At 39.2% G+C, this 23634-nt stretch overlaps 4 protein-coding genes across 8 annotated transcripts; 1 reads left to right on the forward strand and 3 right to left on the reverse strand.

Annotated features, from left to right (window-relative positions):
• Positions 1 to 1685: 1685 nt before the first annotated feature.
• On the reverse strand, positions 1686 to 9183 carry oatx (organic anion transporter X). Of its 5 annotated transcripts, XM_084374256.1 has the most exons (18): positions 9112 to 9160; positions 8904 to 8932; positions 8001 to 8049; positions 7757 to 7817; positions 7469 to 7633; positions 6631 to 6704; positions 6395 to 6524; positions 6137 to 6240; positions 5813 to 5967; positions 5534 to 5702; positions 5334 to 5457; positions 5115 to 5230; positions 4902 to 4956; positions 4577 to 4736; positions 3869 to 3977; positions 3635 to 3713; positions 2805 to 2932; positions 1686 to 2565 (listed from the first exon to the last, which is right to left on the reverse strand). In XM_084374256.1, the coding sequence occupies exons 4-18, from the start codon at positions 7781 to 7783 to the stop codon at positions 2418 to 2420; spliced, it is 1743 nt and encodes a 580-aa protein (XP_084230382.1). In that variant the 5' UTR covers positions 7784 to 7817; positions 8001 to 8049; positions 8904 to 8932; positions 9112 to 9160; the 3' UTR covers positions 1686 to 2417. The 5 variants fall into 5 exon arrangements, with proteins under 5 accessions (XP_084230382.1, XP_084230379.1, XP_084230381.1 ...); XM_084374253.1 differs by having other exon boundaries at positions 8904 to 9183; XM_084374255.1 differs by lacking the exon at positions 8001 to 8049 and having other exon boundaries at positions 9112 to 9165.
• A 2040-nt stretch (positions 9184 to 11223) lies between these two features.
• LOC311269185 (deoxycytidine kinase 2-like) lies at positions 11224 to 15924 on the reverse strand. Its single transcript, XM_084373216.1, has 8 exons — positions 15667 to 15924; positions 14386 to 14504; positions 13796 to 13879; positions 13577 to 13686; positions 13337 to 13484; positions 12227 to 12342; positions 11852 to 11951; positions 11224 to 11746 (listed from the first exon to the last, which is right to left on the reverse strand). The coding sequence occupies exons 1-8, from the start codon at positions 15767 to 15769 to the stop codon at positions 11720 to 11722; spliced, it is 807 nt and encodes a 268-aa protein (XP_084229342.1). The 5' UTR covers positions 15770 to 15924; the 3' UTR covers positions 11224 to 11719.
• Positions 15925 to 16762: 838 nt separating this feature from the next.
• pfdn1 (prefoldin subunit 1) lies at positions 16763 to 18533 on the forward strand. The gene is made up of 4 exons (XM_084373574.1): positions 16763 to 16870; positions 17745 to 17911; positions 18053 to 18137; positions 18259 to 18533. Exons 1-4 carry the CDS (start codon positions 16838 to 16840, stop codon positions 18340 to 18342), a joined length of 369 nt encoding a protein of 122 aa, XP_084229700.1. The 5' UTR covers positions 16763 to 16837; the 3' UTR covers positions 18343 to 18533.
• Positions 18534 to 19537: 1004 nt separating this feature from the next.
• Positions 19538 to 23359, reverse strand: ttc1 (tetratricopeptide repeat domain 1). The gene is made up of 8 exons (XM_084373352.1): positions 23256 to 23359; positions 21705 to 22217; positions 21375 to 21435; positions 21178 to 21290; positions 21010 to 21046; positions 20787 to 20935; positions 20045 to 20099; positions 19538 to 19794 (listed from the first exon to the last, which is right to left on the reverse strand). The coding sequence occupies exons 2-8, from the start codon at positions 22206 to 22208 to the stop codon at positions 19658 to 19660; spliced, it is 1056 nt and encodes a 351-aa protein (XP_084229478.1). The 5' UTR covers positions 22209 to 22217; positions 23256 to 23359; the 3' UTR covers positions 19538 to 19657.
• Between the last annotated feature and the right edge of the window lie 275 nt (positions 23360 to 23634).

Consider the following 23634-nt stretch of genomic DNA (forward strand, 5'->3'; position numbering starts at 1 on the left):
CATTTAGACATCTCAAATGTTTTCACATCAACCTTTGCACCTTGCTAACCTTCATATCAGGTATCACATTATCATAAGAAAATGTAATAATCAGTGGAAATGAGGGTATGCCCAATGATTTTTCGAGATTTAAATAAAGGTTGAAGTAATTAATAAATCGATTAATCTGCTGATTATTTTCTTAACTGATTCATTGTTTGGTTGACAAAACACTGAAGACACCACATCCTACAGTCATGATGCTCTCAGCTGTAAAAGGTTTAGAGTGAGTTATGACAAATTGCAAACACATTCAAATGTGTATTTATATTTTGTCAGGTTAGTAGGATCTTTCTAATTGGTCCACCTGGGGAACGAAAACTCCTTCATTAATAACATGTTAGGATCCTTGATGATGAATCCACTGCATGTGTGGACCAGCAGAGGGCGGTGTCCCCTCAGACATCATCATGTTCAGGTCCAAACATTTACATTGAAGGGTTAATTTGCAAAAACAGATATCTTTGTTCTTATTTTTCCTAACTCGTGTTTTTTGTGTGCACTCCAGGTAAACATTTAACATTTTTATTTATTGTGCACTGTAGGAAATTTCAATCAACTGGTGTTGATTTATTCTTTTTAAGGGCTTTTATCTGCTCTTGTGAAGGAACTCTTCTATATAAATGTATAAACACTACGAACACTTTACATATAAACAACAAACATTTTAGTTTACCTGTTTATTTGGTTTATTTCTGGGTTACCTTCTGTTTGTTTTGTGTGAAAATACAAAAATCAATTTATCTAGAATATCCAGTAGTGAAAGTAACTAAGTATATTGACTACAGTTTTGTACCCAGGTATAACTCTAAGGTTCTTTACGACAGGATTTCCATTTCCTGTTACTTTGAAGTACTGATTGCATGTTATTACATCAAAATTAAGCATCTCATGCTAAAATAAAGCCATTAAAACCAAAGGGAACATTTTAATCTTTAAGTACATTTTGAAGCAAGTACTTGTGTATTGAGTATTTATACATTATAGTATTTGTACTTTTACCTGACTGAAGAATCTGAACTGAGACCTTTTCTTAACCTGATAGTATTTAACAGCAACATTTATCATGTATTTTGATTTTATTAACAATTCAAAAAGTGAATAATTGTGTCTATTATTTTTATATAAATTGTGTGTATTATTGTTATCCTTGACTTTGTTGTTGTTCATTGTCATCAGTGTCTTACTGTCTCAAAGCACATTTCATCGTCAATACATTGATAAAGTAGAGGTAAACAGGTAATCTGATTACCTGTAAAACAAAGTATCAGCGTAGTATTTTTATGTAGTTGTGAAAATAATCTGAGCACAAAAACACAAACTTGCCAGCAGTTTCTTCTTCTAAACAAACTGTCTGAACATGTTGAATTAATTAAGAGACAGAATAAATAATGAACCATTGTGAGACATCCTGTGTGTCAACATCTAAAACCTGAATTAAAATAAATAAAGTTGTGTTTAATCTAATGAACAGAAAACAGTTTGGTACCACCTGCTGTTTGAACCGTACTTACAGTATAGTTATATTAGTAGCCTCACAGCTGCTATTGATATTTTGTTCAAAATAGTTTTATATTAGACAGTCTTGAGCACTGCGTCCTTTCTCTCAACATTCCCAAACACACAAACATCACAGAACATCAATATAGACGAGCAGTATTAAAGGCACACTGCGCAGGATTTATTCAGTTGCTTGTTTGTAAACGGACCAGAGGCAGTAAGTGATTCTGGAGAAAGATAACTGATTGTTGAGTGTCATGCCCAGGTCATCAAACATCGGCACGTTGGCATATCTTTCTCCAGAATGCTGATGTCCAGAAATATCCTGTACACAGTATTAATGCTAACCAAATAAGAAAATACAGGCAGATGGCAGAGTCTCCGCAGATGCAGACACCGCAGACAGCGCCACACCAGAGACAATGACGGATACACATCTGATCTAATTAATATTTATCTCTGAAAACTGGTTCTTACAGTGTGAAACTACAACAATCGTCTAATCTGATATTAATCACAGTTCTGTTGTGTGTTAGAGCGAGTTACTGATTAATGTTGACAGAAACGGTTTAAAAGGTGTTTCAGACAATATAACACCATCTGTGATGTGACTTCATTTACATCTAATAAAAATTTAAAAAAAATCAAATATCTGATTTCATTTATTTAATGAAATGTTATAAATTGTGTTAATTTTTTTCGGTAAAATTAATTTTCTGGAACATAGAAAAACTTTGCTACTGAAGTGTGCCTCTCTTTGATTCTCATTGGTTCATTTACGACTTCAGCCTTCTGATTGGTCAAGTTTCAGTCCAGCCATCTGATTGGTCAAGGGTCAATCCAGCTGTCATTGGCTTTGTCCGGTGTTGTCTGATTGGTCAGAGGGCATTGAGTCCAGTCCCTTCTGCATCCTTCAGCTCTTTTAAAGCCACGCCTTCCGTTGAGACCACACCCCCACTCTCAGAGGCTCCGCCTTCATGTAATGACACGCCCTCTTGTTGTTGGGTGGCGGGCTTTCTTCCAGACCTTCACACAGACAATTTCCAATTAACGACGTTTAATAATTTATTACACATTGATCAGGTACAAGATGACAAAGACCAGCACTGTAACTAGCCCAGCAGCTAGTTAGCATTAGCATCACTATGCGCTGATATTTCAGTGGTGGTCGAAGCCAACATTGCTAATGAAGCTAAAGCTGTTAATGATGCTAATGATGCTAACACAGCTGCTAATGAAGCTTCTGATGCTAGCTGCTTGCTCACCATTTCTCCTCTACATCCTCGATGGTGTCTGGAAGCGGAATATTCAATGTCTCGGGCAGGAAGCAAGCAAAGCAGCCAGCCAACACCGCCGCCCCCCCATACACCACACTGGGCAGAGCAGGGAGTACCTGGGAAATGTAGCCAGTCCATCAGTACTGTTAGCATTAGTTACCAGGACTGATCTCAGTACAAATGCAGAGATTCAATGAGCTGATTTTGTTTAGACAGAAAGTTAAAGAGCTGCTCATGACAGCAGGCGGACCGTCATTCGGCTCCAAGGTAAAAAAACAACATATTTGATAACTCGTTAGCTGATGTCAGCAATCAAAAGCTTCCTAGCTAACATTACCATTTGATTACATACTGTGTGTTTCACTTCCAGGTTTAGACAAATGTCTCCAAGATGTGTGTTGATATTTCTGAATTAATCTATACCTAGAATGTGGTTGAATGCTTATGTTAGCAGTTGTCTAATTGAAGCTAGTCAGTCGTTATCCAACCTGTAGTTTTAATTTGAAATATGGTCTGATGTCCCTCCGGTTTTAACTTTCCATTGTCTTTACAGTTGCTAATCAATCAGGAAAGAGTACATTGATAACAATTTAAGATTACCTACATTTATATGACTTGAACCCTAGAACACAGCCGTACAACATTTGTAAAATGGCCGCCGTGAGAATTTGGTCTATTGATTATTCATGCATTACTAACCTGTTTTTGCATTTCGATGACACCACTGATGACATTGATTATATGAAGAAAACCTATATTCATTAATCAATTACGTTAATATTGTGAATTGTTAATGAGGTTGTGATAAGTGACGTCACCTCGTCGAGGATGAGAACAGCAGGGGCCGCCATGCTGCCGATTCTCGCCATGGTGGAGACGAAGCCCATTCCTGTCTGCCTGAAAACACAGAACACACACACACATCATGAGATCTATACATTTACAGATTGATCCAGCACTAGGTTGGTTTTTATCTTGGTGTTTTTTCTCCTACATGCCAAACCAAAGATTTGTGTCAGTGGGTTTCTGGGGATCTGAACCATTAGTTTCACCTGATGATCGTGGGGTAGAGCTCTCCAGTGTACAAGTAGACGACGGTGAAGGAAGATGAGGTGAAGCCTTTCCCAAGACATGCCAAAGTGGTCCTGAGGGTCTGCATGTCTAGGGTAGGGACGGTAGGAGAGGATTCAGGGGGTATCGGGGCTCAGGTTAGAATTTGGATCAGTGCAGTGACGGTGTACAAAGTGGTTTGCTTTGAATGTGTTCAGCTCCCGATTTACAAAGACAGCAGGTTCTTGAACAGTCAGCTCCTGGACTGAAATTCCAGGCTACCTGCTTGGAGGTGTGTCTTTAATAATGGTCAAAGTAGCAGCTGTAAATACTTCCTTCCCACAATATTATGGAAGAAAAGCAGCTTCACTAATTCATTAAAAAACACATTTAATTTCCTATAAATTCTTCACAATAAAAGCCCCCCATTATTTAGTTACAGAAAAGCTTTTATTATGTAGCAAAAAACCTGTGAAATGTTAACTTAACAACTCCTGAAAGAGCTAAAAGCGAACTAGTAAAATACAGCAGATATCTGAACGTACAAACGGGGACGAAGGAGAGAAAACAAACTTCAAACAACAAAACTACTGAACACGCAGAGACATTAACGTCTTCATCTCCGGTCTCCTGCACTTCTCACAACGGAGACGTCACAGCAGCCTTGGAGGCAGGCACTCTATGTATTACGGTGGATTAGTGTTCGTTACCTGAGGGGACGAAGATGTTGGCGAAGATGATGAGGGCAGACATGAAGAGACAGGCTGCCTGAGTGACCCTCCTCCCCAGGTAAGTGAGCGAAGCCAGAGCTATTAGTTTGAAGGGGAAATCAACAGCTCCAAAGATGATCTGCATCAGGTAGATATTCACCTGAAACAACCAATAGGAAGAGAAATCCGTATTTACCAGCCAATAAGAGGAGAGCAAAGGTAGACAGGTGACTACATTAGACTCACTTAAAAGTTGTCACCATGATAATATTTCCCATCCATACTGATCATACTATGTGATTTGAATTTCAATCAGGTGACTCACCCCGAACTTCTGCAGGTCCATTGCCAAACCATAGTACGCAAAACTGGTTGAGAACCTGCAGAGGAAGACAAACTGCTGATTCTCAAATCTTTTCTGTTGTCTATTGTGGTTTAGATTGAAGCTGTATTTGTTGTTGCTGAATAGATAAACAAATAAATAAGTGTAAATGAATAAATGGGAATAAACACAGGTGAAGCAGGTGTATTTTCTGACCAGACAGCAACCAGACAGATGGAGATACGTCTCATCCCTCTGGTCTTCAGCAGGTCGTATGCTGTAAATGAAGAACGACTCGACTCGATCTCCTTGTGCATGTGAGAGTGTAGAACCTGCAGGTGACACAGGACTGATCTCAGCTTCTGATTGGGTAGCACAAAACTCTATGTATGTGACAAACAGACAGGTAGTTAGTCAAACAAATGGACAGGTTACCTCCAGTGTTAACTTATCAATTATCTCTGCTTTTCCGTTGATTCGAGCGACTCGGTGAAGAGTCTTTAATGCCTCATCAGATCGACGTTTCAGAACCAACCAACGAGCTGACTCGGAGTACCACCTGACCAATCAGAGAGCAATAAAATTAGAACAAACATGTAGACATATAGACATTTATTTTGAAAGTCCACACTGACCAGCTGTAGGCGAAGAACAAGAAATGGGGGGCACAGACAGTTAACTGCAGCTTCCTCCAGTCTCTCAGCCAATAGGCAAGCCCTGCTAGGACCATCTGACCGAATGTGAAGAAGAAGGAGGTGAGCGTGCCCACTAATGTCCTCTCTCTGGTCGGGATCCACTCCACCTCTGGAGACAGACAGGTAGATAGACAGACAGGTAGATTGACCTCTGAGGACATGTAATCGGGTTGAAGACTAAACCTTAAGTTTAAGACAGACAGAAAGGTAGATAGGTACTCAGTGAGACTCCATTGAGGATGATTCCTGACACCGCCATCCCAGACAGGAATCTCAAAATACAGTAGACGGAGTATGAAGGCGAGAGGGCGGAGCTACAACCAAGCACACCAAGCTGCAGGTACGACCAAATAAGGACCGACCGCCGACCGAACCTGAGAGAAAGAGAGGGACAGAGAGAAAGATTCTGATTGGTTTGATTTTTCAGTGTGCCTACAACAGACGCTCAGGACAGAAGATGCAACTTAAACATGGAAACATTCCTACAATCATTACTGGTTGATGGTTATATGTGTGTTTACAGTTTGAACTGGTGAGTATCACCTATCTGACAGGCCTCCGTAGATGATGGCTCCTGCTAAAACTCCGCCCATATAGATGGTCTGAATCATCTGTTTCAGAGGACGTAGAGAACACACCAGCTCCCACTGAGAGACAGACAGGGAGATAGAGAAACAGTGAAATGAATGTAAGTGTCCTAAAGGATCAATTCAGCCTTCTTAAAGATCACTACAACTTCCTGTTAACAAACATCACCTCATTAGCCTCAGCATTGATGAATGAAGTGAAGTGAGCAGTTACCTCAGAGACGGTGGTGGCAAAGAACTCGGACCTGTCGAACGTCCATCCGTCCAAACATCCTTCTGTCTCTAGCTGGCTAACATTAACTGAGTTGTTGGCAACTAACAGCTGCCACTGAGGCTCTACATACCTGAATAAAAAACAACCACAAGTGGAACAGGCTGTGATGTCAGAGGAAATGTAGTCATCAACACAATGCAACACAGAGAGAATGAACAAAACAGAAAAGCTTTTACCTCCTGCAGCGGTCCAGTCTATTTCCTGAAGAGTCCAGTGGGATGAAAGCTTTCAGCAGCTGCCCGTCATCCACCTGAAACAACCAATCATGTTCATCCAAAGAACCAAACCAATCACGTTCATCCAAAGAACCAAACCAATCGTTCATCCAAAGAACCAAACCAATCGTTCATCCAAAGAACCAAACCAATCACGTTCATCCAAAGAACCAAACCAATCACGTTCATCCAAAGAACCAAACCAATCACATTCAGCCAAAGAACCAAACCAATCACGTTCATCCAAAGAACCAAACCAATCACGTTCATCCAAAGAACCAAACCAATCACATTCAGCCAATGAACCAAACCAATCACATTCAGCCATCACCGTAATAGCTGATTCATTTCTTAATCAGATCAGACAGATAGGTCACCTAGTAGTGAGACAGGTAACCAGGAAGTGAGACAGGTCACCTGGTAGTGAGAGAGGTCACCTGGTAGTGTCAGACAGGTTACCTGCTTGTGAGACAGGTTACCTGGTTGTGAGACAGGTGACTTGGTAGTGTCAGGTAGGTAACGTGGTGGTAAGACAGGTTACCTGGTAGTGAGACTGGTAACATGGTAGTGTCAGGCAGGTTATCAAGTAGTGTGACAGGTGTCAGACAGGTTATCCTGTCATGAGACAGGTTACCTGCTAGCGTCGAACAGGTTACGTGGTAGTAAGACAGATTACCAAGTAGTGAGACAGGTGTCAGACAGGTTACCTTGTCTTAAGACAGGTTACCTGGTAATGTCAGACTGGCTCAGACAGACAGGTCACCTGGTAGTGTCATGTAATTTCAGACAGACAGGTTACCTGTTGGTGCGACAGGTTGTAGAGGCTGTGATTGGCCGGCAGGCTGCAGTGGTGGGTGGGGATTCCTGAGATGAAGTTGTTCAGCAGGTTCTGACTCGCCATCATCAAACCAGGTAAACTAATCAGAGTCACGTGGAGCCACTGGTACCTGCCAAACCCGCCCACCTCACCATGGCAACCAGAAGGGACAGTAAGCACATGTTACACACCTGCATCACACCTGGTCCACCTGGACCAGTGTTCAGTTGAACTAATTTCAGAATAATTAGGAACAGCACAGTCACTCACCTGCTCCAGCAGATCACCGAAGCCCATCTCTTCAGTCCAATGTCTTCAGTTTAGTGTCGTTCTTATATTTTTAGGTGCAAATTTAAATGTATTAAAATATTTTCTAAAACTTATTGTTCATGTCTTTAGCTCCTCCACCAACACGTGTTCATTTAATAATAACAATAACAATAATAACAATAATAATGACGATGATGATGATAATAATAATAATAATAACAACAATAATAATAATAATACAAACAGATGTCTTGTGTTTTCAGGATTTGAGGTCCGGTTCCAACTGAATGAACCTGAGCACAAGACAAATGTATAAAAATGAAAAAAAAAAAAAAAAAAAAAAAAAAATACAAAACAAGTATTCAAAGGTGAAACAGTGAAACGCAAAAACTTTTCCGAACCTCCACCAAGCTATCCCAAACTTTGTCCACAACCATTTAAAACCTTTTCCAAACTATTCCAAACCTCAGACATTTCAATGCACGGTCTGTATCAGTCCTTCAAAAAGCTTTGTCGCACGTTTGTCGTCTCCTTATGTCCTGAGGTGCAGGCATCAATGCAAGGGACGCCAACAGACTGAACAAACTCATCAAGAAGGCAGAGTCTGTTGTTGGCTCTTAGCGTGTCACCCTGGCGGAGGACAGGATGCTGGCAAAACTGCTGCCAATAATGGGCAATGCCTCTCACCCCCTCCACAAAACTCTGGACAAGTTTAAGAGCAGCTTCAGCAACAGACTCATTCAACCCCGCTGTCTAAAGGAACGGCACAGGAAATCCTCCTGGTGCCATCAGACTTTATTACGCACACTCCATAACGCACAAATAATGCGCTTTAAATAATTATTACTGTAAACACTGCACCGTATGTTCCTCTTACCTTTTATCTTCTACCTCAGTATTTTATTTGACAGATACTTAAGCTATCTATCTATCTATCTATTTATCTATCTATCTATCTATCTATCTATCTATCTATCTATCACTCACTCAGCAGAAGTGCTGCAGCAGTGGTTTACAGTGAACTCTAAAAAGGTGAAATATTTGCATGGAGTCTGGTGAGAGTTCTTAAAGGATTACTGTAGCTGCAACTAAATGAAAACAGAATGAAAAGAGGATTTTCTCTAGAAATGAGTGAAAACATACTCACAGTTTGCAGGCTGACGGGTGACTGGAGGTCTGAGACGGAGAGACAGGTGGAAAGATGGGTGGAGAGTGTGAAGATGTAGTTGACAGACACATGAACATTAATAAGTGACTGCACCAACTCCCTGTCTGTCTGCCTGTCTGTCTCTCTCCTGGTGTCTTCTATCTGTGTTTGAGAGACACTGTTTACACAACTGACCCCATTTGTTTACCTGGTTTGACAATCATTTGTGTTTCAGTTAATGGTTGCGTGTTCCCTCTCTCTATCTTCGGTCTGATAAAAGAATCTTAACCTTAATAAAACCAGAATGAGTGAAGCTGCAGACTGTCAGCCCAGGACTTCCGGTGAGTTTTTCACAATAGAGGCCTCACACAGTTCATTCGCGAGCAGCAACCGGAAGTGTAACATCTCATTTGATCAAAGCTCTCCTAGACCTCCTCCTGCAGGGTTTTGACTCGTGAAAAACTCCTCCTCTGAGTTTGTTTTCATGTCCCAGCTTCTCGCTGAGTCTCTGAAGTTTTTCTCTCCTGGAATTCATCCGACTGAGTTTCAAACAACAAACGTCTCAGCAGGTTTCAGCTCCAGGCGACACGACAAGGACACAGCAGAGGGACTAAAGGGACAGACACGTGTTCAACACATATGAAACATACTGCGAAATGAAACACATAAAAACACATTGTGTATGCAACAAACTTGTTGAAAAATATATAGCCTATAAATATAAACACATATACATGCATTAACACACACATAAAGAAACAATAATATATGGAACACATTAAGCAACCACATATATAAAACACATAACATATACACACATGCATAGAACACATCAATAACAATCAATATTTACATAAACAATAACATAGATCGAATCACCTGCGATATAAAACAAAATCACACATACACGAATAAGTAATATAATCTGTAAAACATAAGAAAATGTCCATAAATGAGAAATAATATATGAGAAACACATTAACAGGGAATAAAAACAAATTAAAATATTTAGAAAAAATAATATATAAAACACATTAACATAAAACAATTATGTAAAACATTAACATATGAAGATATCATTTAGGATGTCTTCTTTTAGAGAACAGTCAAAATTGAATAATATAATTTGTTGTTAACAATCATTTATAGGAAGCAACTTGTTCAATGCTTTCTATGCTTTTAATAGCTCTTTTTTACATTAACATATAGAAAAACAAACAATCATATGAAACACATTAACAATGGTATTTTTTAACACATTATTGTTTAACCCTACTAATTAATTCTAATTATATTACAATATGCAGCTTCAAAGCTTTTTAGAATTCTTTCTCCAAGTGCTTTTCTTTCATCAATGATCTACATCATGTGTTTTATGGCTGAATTACATCAAGGCAAACATCATGTTGACTCATGATGAACAACAAAACATTGACTTTAAATGTTGAACATTAACACGTTAAAGTTGAACTCAACTACAATCATTGTCAGCTGCTGTTTGCATGTTAGTACAAAATGTCCTGTGACCTTCATTTTTTGTGACACAGCAGATCAAATGTTTAAAAAGATGTTCAAAATACAAAATGAAATGTAACATTTAAACCATTCAGATCTCCTGCATCAAATTTAAAATGTTCAATGTTATGTTTATTATATTTAATAACTGTCTTGCCTCTAATGTTTTATTTACCCTTTAACATGATTTATTTTTATTGTTGTTCAGTTCTGCATTAAAAAAGTGCTCCAAACTATTTTTTCTACTATATTTAAGTTTGTATAAAAAATAGTTAAGTCATCATCTTTGACAGTATTACAGTATACCATATATTATATTGCAGTAATACTGAAGCATATAAAACAGACAGACATGATTAATATCACACTGCAACAAAAAACTTTCCAGATAATAAATTTGCAATTAAATTGTTGCCAATTAGGAAAAGAACATAGACCTACTGACAAAATACTGTCAGTTCTGTCTTATAATACTGTTGCATGTACACACTGTAGTAAAGTCTTCAATTTTCCACAACACAAGTTTGTTCGGTTGTGTAGTTTTAAAACTCATTTTTGAATGAAGTTTGATGTGACGAGAAACGGAACAAAAACTACAACAGCCAGAAAGTCTTCAAGTGTTCAAATCCGAAAATAATAATCAACTGACAAAATGCTGTCAGCATGAGTATACACAGTCCTGTATACAGTTAATACTACCACTATGGGGCCATTTTGCTTGATCTGTACATGATTATTTTATTATTTTAAAATGAAGTTTGGTGGGACAACATTTCAAATGTTAAATCAAACATTTTAGACAAAATCAGTCTGCATTTCTTTATTCAGTCATATTTACAGAGAAAACAGTTGTTCGTCCCTGAAGGGATCATGGTGAGTTCAATGACACATCACTGTCATGACAAAAAAGCACTGAGATATATGAGGATATGATTCAGACTGAAGCATAAATATCAAAGTAATTCATTAAAATACATAGTGTATTCACAACACACACGCGCACACACACTCATATACACTCATACACATATGCTACCAATAACATTTCAATAGATATCTACAAAAATGGGAGTAAAAATAAAAATATACATGAAGTGGAGTAAAAGGTTAAAACTCTGCAGCAAAAAACTGTTTTTTAGTGGAGTTTTGCATTCATTACACCACACTCACTGACCCAGAAAAGGTCAGACTAACAGAGTTAAAAAAAACACAAGAAATTTTGACAATCCAACAAGAAACATTTACAATATGTAACTGGGTCATCCAATCAGCAAATCCCCCTGCACACATCGCATGAATTTCTATAGCGTGGTGAGAAACTCTCTGACCTGCAGGAGAAAACAGACTCCAGGTCAGATAACATTGCAGAATAAAGTTCTTTAGAATTGAAAAAGAACAGAACAAAGTAGAGACAAGTGAAGTAAAAATAGAACCTTGTCAATGATGGCTTCCTGTTTGATCCGATCATTCTTGAAGTCGTCGTCGACGTCCAGAATGAGAACAGGGAGGTCATTCAAGTACTCAAAGTCCAACCTGAACACACACAAACACACATTATTTATACAGTTATTAACATTTGTTGCGTTCATTGCAGTAAACCCCATCGGCAAGAAGTAATGACATACGAGGGACTTTAAAGGCTGTCTCCTTTATTTGGGAGAGATTTCAACCAATACCTCTCGTAACTCTGTTCTGAGGGGCAAGAGGGCGCTTGAAAAAAAGGGGGAGGGGTAAAAATTGCAAATGGAGCGAGCCTTTGAGTGGCTTCCCTGTGCTGTGTTGTGAGCATGCTCGGTAGTGCCGTTTACCTGAGGTTCCTGTGGAAGAGCCAGGACTCATGTTTGAAGTGAAGCTGTTCAAGATACTCCAGAGGAATCCCCTGCTCCTCCTCCCTGCCCCGGTGGAGCAACCGCTGCATACACCGCTGAAATTTACAGAGAAACAGTGTGAGCCTGAAGGCAGCGCTACAACATACAGTGTTTCCCCTAGGATGAAATTGAACACAATATTATTTTGCGACCCCCTTCACCCACTGGGTGACCATTTACATCCACTGGATGTTAGCTAGCAACGAGCTAACTGCCATCAATTCATCCTCCTAATTATAAATTCTTACCTCTCCTTTTTCCCTAAAATTAATTTGCATTATCAAACAGTGTTAATTTACTTAAATTTAATGATATTGCAGTAATAAAATAAACTTAATTCATGATTATCTTTTATGAATCCTGCCCAGCATTGATTGCTTCAAGTGTTGACATTTACCCAATGTTGTTGAGCTGACATAATCAGGTACGCATTAAGTTAATTTGCGTCAGTAGCAAGAAACATTTTTAGCTTGAGTCTCTAACGTTATCGGACGGAGTCCACTCCTCTCCGTTCCTTCGTTTTACTCGCATATGAAGTGTCCATAGCACAAAATGACATAACGTCAGAGATAAAACGCAGCCCTCTATACACTCTCCTCTGTCCCCCTCCTCCACAGCAGCCGCCGCCGCTGCTATTCATATGTACTAGAAACACTGACATATAACAAGTGTTAACACTGTAGTAGCATGTAGTAACGAGGTAGCAAGAACCGTTAAAGCCCTACAAGAGTAGTAGTAGTATCATTAGCAGTAGGAGTAGTAGTAAGAGTAGCAGTAGTAGTAATAGTAGCGATTATAAGCAGCAGCAGCAGCAAGAGTAGTAGTAGAAAGAGTAGCAGTAATAATAGAAGAGGCAGTTGCAGTAATAGAAAGAGCAGAAGTAGTAGTAGTATTGGAAACATAAGCAGTGGTAGTAGTATTAATAGTAGTAATAACAGCAGTTGTAGTAAAAAATAGCAGTAGCTGCATTAATAGTAGTAGTAATAGAAGTTGCAGTAGTAGCAGTGGTAACAGTAGTAATAGTAATAGTACTAGTAGCAGCAGTAGTACCTGTGGCTGAGCCCTCAGGTAGATGATGGCGTCGAGGGCGAGGTCAGGTTCAAACTGGTTCAGTAGCCAGGTGTGCCAGTCCTGATAAACACTCCACTCTGTTTCTGTCAGGTTACCACACTCAAACAGGTTGGATGCAAACACGTACCTGTACACACAATACACAAGGTTAACTTAGGTACCCTAACCCTGTCTCAGGTGTGTGTGTGTGTGTGTGTGTGTGTGTGTGTGTGTAGTTACCTGTCTGAGTAGACAGAGCGTTCGTAGAACTGAACGGGGCTTTCAGCCTGCTGAAGTTTGACCGACGGAGACTGAAGTTGAGAGCGAACTCTGCTGAGACAGGCGTAACTCTGACAGACAGAAGGATAAAGACAGACGGGTGGAAGGTTAGTGGTTGTGAAACAGCTCCTCCTATTGCTCACCAGCACCATTTGAATGTGCAGAGTCAGGTGTAGTTACCTGGAAGGTGTAGGACCAGCGGCTCGGTTTATCATACAACATCTGCAGCAGGTTTCCTCCACTCTTCTGAGAGGAACTCAACTCCTGCAGACAGAAAGGTGCACATGTGATATCTTTGTAGTTGTATCAAATGTCCCTGGGCAAGACACTGAACCCCAATTTTGTCCTGATGGTAGCTGGCTGCCATCTGTGTGTTCGTCAGTCGTGGAAGAAGCAAGTATATGAATAAAGCTTTTAAACTGGAAGGAGAGGAACTCTTTTATAAAACTCTTAATATAATGATGTCATAGTAAACCATGTTGTTTTTGGGCTGCAATTCGTAATGATTTTTGTGCTGATTGATTGATTGTCTATAAATGTCAGAAAATGGTGAAAAAAATGTCAATCAGTGTTTCCCAAAGCCCAAGATGACGTCCTCAAATGTCTTTTTTCCCTCCACAACCGAATGATAATCACTTTACAGTCATAAAAGGGGTAAATAAACCAGAAAATCTTCATAGTCAAGAGAATATTTGCCTTTTTTCCTTCAATTGCTTTATCAAAAATAGATTCATTGCAGCTATAGTTGTGTTCTGGGGCTGTATATTCACCTGGTAAACGTCATCGCTGTCGTTCTGGACGTTGCACCATTTCCCGATGGGTTCAGGAATCACCTCCCACTCCTCTGACGCCCCCTCAAGGAGACGCACGAAGGTGGACTTCCCGGCAGCTGAGAGACAAACACTCAGTACTTAAATACAGTTTTATGGTACTTGTACCAGAGGATTTTAACTATCACCTGCTTTTGCGCTACAGCGTAAAAATACACTCATATGATAAAATATTAAGTTTTGTTACAGATTAAACCAGCACACTGTTTTGTAAATAAGTATCCAAAAGTCACACTTGAGTTAAAGATATAGTGTTAAAATATTACTTTGGTAAAAGTCTTCCATATAAATAATACTTAAGGAAGAGTCTTAAAGTATGATATCAACTGTACTTAAGTATCACAAGTAATTTACTGCCAATAAATGTATGTAGGCATAAAACAAAACAAGTATACAAAACATATAATGTATAAAATGCATTAAATTAATTTAGAAACGTGCTACTTTGGCTCTAAGCAGAATGTAATCTGCAAAGTAACTAATAACCCAAGTAATAAAATACATGAAGTGGAGCAAACGTAGAATATTTTCCCAAAAATGTAGGGGAATGGAAGAGGAAGTGAAAATACTGAAGTTAAATACAAGTACCTCAAAATTGTAATCGAGTACAGTACTTGAGTGAATGTCCTAAGTTACATTCCACCATTGTCAGCACACAGTACATGCTGTACCTTCTATTGTACATCAAGTACTACATTTAAGTGCTGGACACGTTCATGCACGATACAGTTAAAATCCCAAAATACAACAGTATGTAGTCATACACAGCTTACATTGTACTGTACGATGAGTACTTTTACTTTTGAGTAACGCAATATTTAGCTGATACTACTTTTCTACTTTTACTTGAGTAACAATGTTGGACTTTTTCCATTTAATAGAGTTTGAGCACATCAATGTATTCATTTAACAATTTAAAAAACCCAACCTGACCAGAAGTGAAAGCTTTACAGATGATCGATTATTGCCAAAAAAAACATGTTGTGACTGTTTTGTTTATCTGACCGGTTCAATTTGGCGCCAATCAGCTCCGTCAAGGCGGGATGGACTTTTAACTGAAACCGTTTAAAAACTACAGTCCTCCATGTTGCTCCCAGCTGTCAGTAAACTGTCGTTAGCAGCAGGACGGAGAGTTTTTAACCGTTTTAAACAAGAGATCACCAAACACTCTGCTGGTACTAAACTCAGCGGTGATCAGTGCGCTTCGGTGTCAGAACTCACCGATGTTCCCCTCGATGGAGATCTTCTTGTGCCTGCGGGAGAAGCTGTCGTTGAGCTGCGGACTGCCGGACAGACGGAACGGCCTCTTCGGTGGAGTCGCCATGTTTAAAACAATCTCTTCAAGGTTGTTTATCCTGACAGGGAGGTAGACACAGGTTGTGTTGTTGTTGTTGTTCGTTGGTTTGTACTCTCTCCTCTCGCGCAGACGGTCTGTACTGCCCGCCAGCTGCTTCTTAAATTAAATCCCGCGCGCGGATGAAGATCAGCTTCCGGGGGCGGGACTAAAAGGGAGCACAGATAGTTCACGACAAGGCAGCTGGGAAAATGTCTCACTCTGCACCCTTTTCCAGAGCTAAAATACAGATGTCTCACTCTGCGCCCGTTTCCATATGTGGCTCCACGGAAATATGACACAAAGCTTTACACAGTGTCCACATCTAGATAACCATCCGATCATAATGAATAAAAAACTAAGAAAATTAGGTTTCATAATTGCTTATCTCATTGGTGAGATGGCAGAGCAAGCTGCAGGGATCCAGAACTTTAGCCACCATCACAACCTTAAAGGATAAGTTCACCAAAAAAGGAAAATTACTAAATTATCTATTCAACCCCATGCTGGTGGAAAGTTGGTCCACAAAACATTTGTGGAGCTTCAGATTTTCACAGATTTCCGCATTAACAAGGCTATAAACAATTACTTTTCACATCAATTGGGGTTATCTGGGCTTCTGGAGACTTGGAGACTCTGGAGAGCTGTATTGAGTTTTTTTTTGTGTGTTTTTTATTATTATTATTATTATTATTATTATTATTATTATTACAATGCTGCTGTGAAGCTCCAGAAATGTTTTGTGGACTACAAAACTTCACCCGACTTTTCATCGGTATGTGAGTAATAAATGAGGGATGGGAAATTATTATTATTATTATTATTATCCTTTAACTGTCCTGAAGTGGCTGCAAACCGTCCCTCAATCAAAAAGTTTTTTTTTACTTTGTTATTATCGCCAAAAAATGATCTCTACATACTTTGAACAGTGTGTGGTTGTGTACAATCGAATGGTTTCGAAGAAGAAGAAGAAGAAGAAGAGGAGGAGGAGGAGGAGGAAGAGGAAGAAGTAGGTCTTCGCACATGCGCAGAGCGTGCTGATCTGGTTCATTAGTGAAGATGGCTGCGCCCATAGACCTGGAGCTGAAGAAGGTAACAGAGTGTTTTAATGTCTAAACCGATCTTATCTGTCTGTCATGTGCTTTCTGTGTTAAAGGAAGAGCTGCGAAGATAAACTAACAGCTGTTTAATAATCTCCGGTAGGAGCACTGCAGCTACACCGGAGCTGACGGTTAGCATGATGAGCTAACAGTGATAACCCACGCTGCACACACACACAAAAACACACACGGCAATTCCCAAAAGTAATTAAATTGGGAATGTTTTAGAAATATTAAACATGATTTTCAAATTGAACTGAAGAGAAGAAGACACACCTGTTTGCAGGTTCATGTTTGTTGGTTGTTACACAGGTGTTATATCGTCTGACTGACCAGAAACGGAAGTTCACAGCTTGTAGATGAAAATGTGAATATGTCAGAAATCAGCTCAGATATGATACTGATCGAAATAAACTAAATCCGAGGAAGCTGACTCTTCCTGAACGCCTCTTCTGATGGGGACAATACATGAAGACGTGTTGTCCTCTTCCGCAAAGATGAAAAAACAACAGAATCATCACTATAAGATGACTTATTACTTTAACCACTTATTTTTTATTCAGTCTTTATATTCAATATTAACTGTAAATCTGTGACACGAAACAGCAGGCTCTATGTTTCTTTAAATGAAGAATTTGGCTTTTTAATTAAAATTGAAATAAGTTTATATTTGTCAACCTTTTTATTAAATTATTCTAACAAACAGGCACAGAAAGAATTACAATGAAGAGTTTAACCGTCCTTTTCAGATTGACGTTGAGGTGTTTTTTGATCAGAGTGATACGTCTCTCCTGTAGGTCTTCTTGAAGCTGCAGGTGAAAGATGCTTAAGATGTTTTTAATCACAGTGATATCTCTCTCTTATAGGCCTTTTCGGAGCTGCAGGTGAAGATGATCGACACGCAGCAGAAGGTGAAGCTGGCTGACCTGCAGATCGATCAGCTGACTCGGGTTCAGAAACACACCAAGTTAACTCACGCTGAGATCACAACGCTGCCAGACAACACGCGACTGTATGAGGGAGTCGGACGCATGTGAGTCTCCATGACAACCAGGATGTTAAAAAAAGACTATTCAACAGAAACAGGAAGTAAACTGTTTTTGATTAGGTAAAACTACATACAGGTGTGTCATCATCACTCAGTGTGATCTTGTGTGTTTGTGTGTGTGTTCAGGTTCATTCTTCAGTCAAAGGAGGATATCAACAATCAGCTGATGGACAAACAGAAAACAGCTGACGAGAAAATCAAAGAACTCGAGGTACAAATACACACTGAAATACACAAAAAAAATACACACAGACATGTTTTACCTGCAGTGTGTGTTCAGGGGTGTCAGTGGTCTGACTGTTGTGTGATTTTTTTATTTTTTTTTTCTACAGCAGAAGAAGGTGTACCTTGAACGCAGCGTGAAAGAAGCAGAAGACAACATCAGAGAGATGCTGATGTCCAGGAGAACTCAGTGATCAATCGTCTATAATTAACCAATAACACTTTCACACGATTAGTAATGCATTGATACACTCACCAGTCATCTGTTATCGAAAACACATGTATTTATGTCAGTAACTGTTTTTGTTAGTTGTTCATATTAAAATGTTGAACCTTCAGTCTGTTCACTGTATGTTTGACTTCAATTAAAACACGTGAAGAAGAATTTGTTTGTTATTTTAAAGGCTGACTGATTTTTATTGACCAAATTTGACAATTGAATGCAAGAACAAGCTGAAATAAATCAAACTAAACTCTCACTAAATTCAGTATATACAGCAGAGTGTCAGCAGACCACCATGTAGTAAAGTTAAAAAACTTTACTGAAAAATGAATGTTTGGTTGGAGGGGTTTCAGTTATGTCTTCAGTATTCTAAAGCTGAGTGACAACTATCTTTACATTAACATTATTTTTTGCATAATTTTAATTTTAAATTTAAATATTAACCTTTGAACTCTGCAATTGAAATTATTCACCAGTGCCTTCATTGGTATTTCTGCTGGCTGAAGTCATTTCCTGGAGTATCTTTAAATGCTTTATATCCCTGAAATCTGTACAACTTATGCTCAAAGGTTATGTGAGTCAAACAATAATTAATAATAAAAGTACTAAAAGGAGGTTATAAATAAATAAGATTTATTTTTTTTATAAAATCAATTTTTTCATCAAATTTTACAACAGGAAACCTGTTTCATCTTGTTTTTACTCTGACACTGCGTAATAATTTAAATGAAGTTGATAACTGTGCTGTTAAACCAGATAATAAACAATAATTAGCAATTAGTTATTTAGATGCAGATGATTGTACAGCGGAGCCAGCTGCTGGCAGCAAACACCAGACTTCACTCTAAAACAAACTGTTTTATCTTCTGAATAAGACTCTGCTTTGTAGGTTCATGAAGACAAACTTAAAATATTTATTGTTATATATATATTTTGTTTCTATCAGAACTTTTTTGTTGTAAAATTTGAATATTCTTCTGATTCTCAGTTTATTCATTATAGAAGTGACGTAAGTTTTAAGTTTAAAATGATCTGCAGAGTATGTTGATCCGGCCTGTAACACGATGCTACCTGCTGCAGGTGTAGAGAGGAGTTCAGTGATCCAGGTTACCATGGGTACCAGAAAACAGCAGTTAACCCGCAAAAAGCTTCACAAACAACAGAAGCATGAGACAATCAGCTTTTATTTTCCTCTGAACACACACAGATAAATTGACATGTTACTGTACAGGCTGTGACGTCATCAATGTACTGGCTGTGATGTCATCACTGTGCTGGCTGTGATGTCATCTGTTGTTGTTGTTTGGGCTCTGGACAAAGTTGATGGAGTAGGAGCCGGTGTTGGTGTCCTGGTTCACCTGGAAGTTGTTGGTTGAAAGTCCGAAAGGTCTCAGGACCAAGTTCCCCAGGTCCTTCAGTTTACCTGAAGAAGAGGGGGTCAAAGGTCACAGCAAGAATTGATTCAGATCATTAATAACAACATATTTTACTTAAATCTGAAATGATCTTTGATAATTGTGCCTTCTATTGAGAAAATACTGGAACAAATCTGATCTCATCTATGAATATGACTGATTTGTTATACTTATTGATTATTGGTTAGTTGATGAGCTGAACTATTAGTAAACCGTGTACTGTTTCTTTAAGGTGGTGTGTTCGGGTGCAGTACGTACTCATCATTTCCTCCTTCAACTTCTCATTCCTTTCATGAATCTGCTGAGGTAACCTCTGAGAGACAGACAGGTAGAGAGAGAGACAGAAAGAGCGAGAGTTCATATCAATGATAAGTTATTTTGTAAACTGTTCTTTGTCTGTCTTTTATTTGGGGGATGTAAACAGGAAGTATAATGTTGCCATGGAGACAGTGAGTTGACAGCGAGCTACATCCTGATCCCTATGGTGTTTTAAGCCAACATTTGTTTACATTTTGTCAACTTGGCTCCCTTAAAAGTTCCTCTCTGCAGTGTATCCATGGATGTACAGACAACCGTCACTGGATTACTTTGATACTAAAGAAAACTTAAAAAACACAAGTTCATAACATAAACAAAGTTCCGAATTGTATTTTTTCTAAGTGGGTTTATGGACATTTATCCTTGATGTTACAACACAGAAAGACATCATCCGAGAAGTGTAAGTCACACTAAATGAGATCAATATGCGTTTCATGTCTGTGTGTTCAGATCTGACTCAGTGACTGAGAAGGAGGCCATTTTTAATGCAATTTTAAGCAATCTGTCTCTAAGTGTTCTGAACTCTGGTTCCGTTCGTTTCTATTATCTTCCTTTCTGCGTCTGCCACAGAAATATGATTGATGATCATATCAGCCACAAAAAGAGTTGCTTGTCGTGAACACTGCAGACACACTAGCAGGACTGTCTGGTTCTCGTCCGTCCCAGCAGTCTGTGAACTCACCATGCAGGCCTGTCTTGCGTTGGCCTGGTTGGGGTCTAGTTCGAGAACCTTCTTGTAGTCGTCTAGCGCCTCGTCGAGCTTGTCCGTCTGCTCATAAAGCTCTGCCCTCCTCAGCAACGCCCGTACATAGTCAGGATTTAGCTCTATTGCTGTGAAACAAGGCAACCAATCAATACACAGATCAATCAGTGCTGTACAGGGAGAAAATAATGTTATTACTCACCTCTGGTGCAGTCTGATATTGCCTGATCCTTCAGATCCTGACAGAGAGAGACACATAATGTTACTATTAGCATGTTGGTAGCGTCAGCGTATGTTCTTAATGTGTTACTAGCGTCAGTGTTCATGTGTTGTTAATCCCTGTATTAGCATGGTGTTAGCCGTCTGTTACCAGGTGCAGTCTTGCAGCAGCTCTGTTGGAGAACAGCACAGCTCTCTCTTTGCTGAAACAAACTGGACATAAATCCAACGCCTCCTTGTAGCTCAGCTCTGCCTCCGACCAGTCTGCAGGAAGATATGTTGACACAGGTTTATACCGGTTTGTGCAGGTTTATATACTGGACATACTGCGATGATGATGTCACTCACTTCCAGCTTTGAACTGGCTGTTGCCTTTTTCCTTCAGAGTTAAACTTTGCTGCCGTCGACTCTGAAACAAAAGAAGAAAACTAGCATCACATCTGAACCCCGAACGCCTCTTTTCTACACCTTAAATTAAGACTGCCTGAGAGCACGATGTCACTGCAAATGTTCTGGTTCCTATGAATGTCGTTTTGGTATGTAAAGACGTTATTGTGGTTTGTAAAGGACCTCATTCTAGTTTTTAAGGACATCGTCCTGGTTTGTAAGGGGCATCACTTTGTGTTATAGTTCACCACTACAGATTCAGATTAACAGGTGAACAGATGAAGGTGTTACCTCCTTTTCCTCCTCTGTCAGATCCTTCTCCACTTCCCTCAGGTAGTCATCATCAAACTCGACCTCCTGGATTTTCTCCTCCTTCAGCTCTGAATCTGAATCGTCCTCCAACAAGCTGCCCTGTGCCTCCTCCTGCTGCCCGTCATCCTGGAGCTCGTCGCTCAGTGCTTCCTGCTGCAACCTGTCGCCCTGCAGCCTGTCTCCCTGTGCGTCCTCCTGCAACTTTTCGCCCTGCAGCCTGTCGCCAGACGCCTCCTCCTGCAGCCTTTTACTCTGCTCCTCCTCCTGCCCGCCCTCCTCACTATCTGAGACGTCTGTTCGGTCAGTCAGTCTGTCTGTTTCTGTGTGAAAGACCTCCGACCCTCCTTCATCCTGTCGGGTCTCTTCCTTCCCCTCCCTCGCTCCTTTTCGGTCTGAAGGTTCCAGAGTCTCCTCACAGTCGTAGAAGTTCTCCTCCTCCTCCTTCTCCTGCTCTCTGGGTTTTCCAGCTCCTCGGCTGCTCATATTGAAGCTCTGCGACACAAAATAAAGATAAGGTTAAAGTTCTTTGGCTCTGATGCAGTCCCTGTTGTCACCACCTTACCTTGTTGGTTAAACATCATCAGTAATAGTTTATAAACACTGAAGGTTACTTCATTCATCAGAGGCAACAGGTTTTAAATTAGAACTGTAGATCATATTAGAGAGTATAATTTATGTTTTCTTATTAAAGAAATTATTAAAAGAGCCAAAATTGGACCTTATAGTTAATGTTTTGATAGCTCAAATTACAAAAACCAGACCCATCTTCAGGTATTATTATAATGAAAGTCAACTCTATATTAAGTTCATGAAATTATTAAAAACGAAATGAACCGAAGAACTCTTTGTTTTGCTAGACATTGAAATTGCCGATGTATAGTCTTGATCCTTTTATTTTATTTTTAAAAAAATCCTTATTTAGTCTATGTGTTAATGTTTTGAGGATATCTATAAATGTAATTAATGACAGTTTTACAGTTATGGTTTACAGTCTACAGTAACAATAATAATGCACTTTGCCACAGCCTCAGCTCCTCCAATTTATTCATTAAAATAAACTTTAATTTTACTAACTTTAATTTTACTTTTACTCAAGTGCATGTTGTTCACAAAATCACAGGTGCTTGTTTGCAGTGTTAATATGCTTATATATATATATTAATATGTTAATATCCTCCTCTGTATCAGCTCTAGAATGTTCCAGCTGCGGCGTTAAATCAGCAGTTTTTAAATGGAAGTTCTGAACTGACAGTTTGACAGAGACCGTCAGAAAAACTGCAAAAAGTAACAAACAGTTTGATTTGTTCCTTCACAGAAACATTAAAAGCTTCTGTGACGGAGCTAATACTGTAAACAGCTAACTGCGAACACACAGCTAACTGCTAACAGCTAGGCTAACAGTCAGCTCCGGACTGTAATCATGTTGTCAACCGTCTGATACGTCACATGTCAGTGTGAGGTCATCAGTCGGACAGTTTATTGAACATTAAACTAATAAAACATTAAAAACGAGATGATTTATATTCGTACCTGCTAACACCGGTTAGCCTGCGAGGATCCGCTCTGTCATATCACTTCCGGGTATTTGACCCGTTTCTTCTTCTGGTACTTTTAAGTCTGTTACACTTCATTTCCGCCCCCTGCTGGAGCAAATCTGATCCGACAGCAGTTTGTTCATAATAACTCGACATCAACCTTCTTACTTTAAAAAAATCAAACATAAAATAATGCAAATATATGATATAAACCATACAACATATTATATAATCAATACTTTTGATTTCTAATGGAATAAAACCTTTTTTAAAGTTGAATTAACTATTGTGCTTATTAGTATGGATGGAGGTAAAACAATAAAAGCACAATGTACAGTTTTAGAGAAGAGGAGAGCTGGGGAAGCTTAAATAGC

Source organism: Pagrus pagrus (assembly GCF_965226575.1).
Source record: "Pagrus pagrus genome assembly, chromosome: 14".
NCBI lineage: Eukaryota > Metazoa > Chordata > Actinopteri > Spariformes > Sparidae > Pagrus > Pagrus pagrus.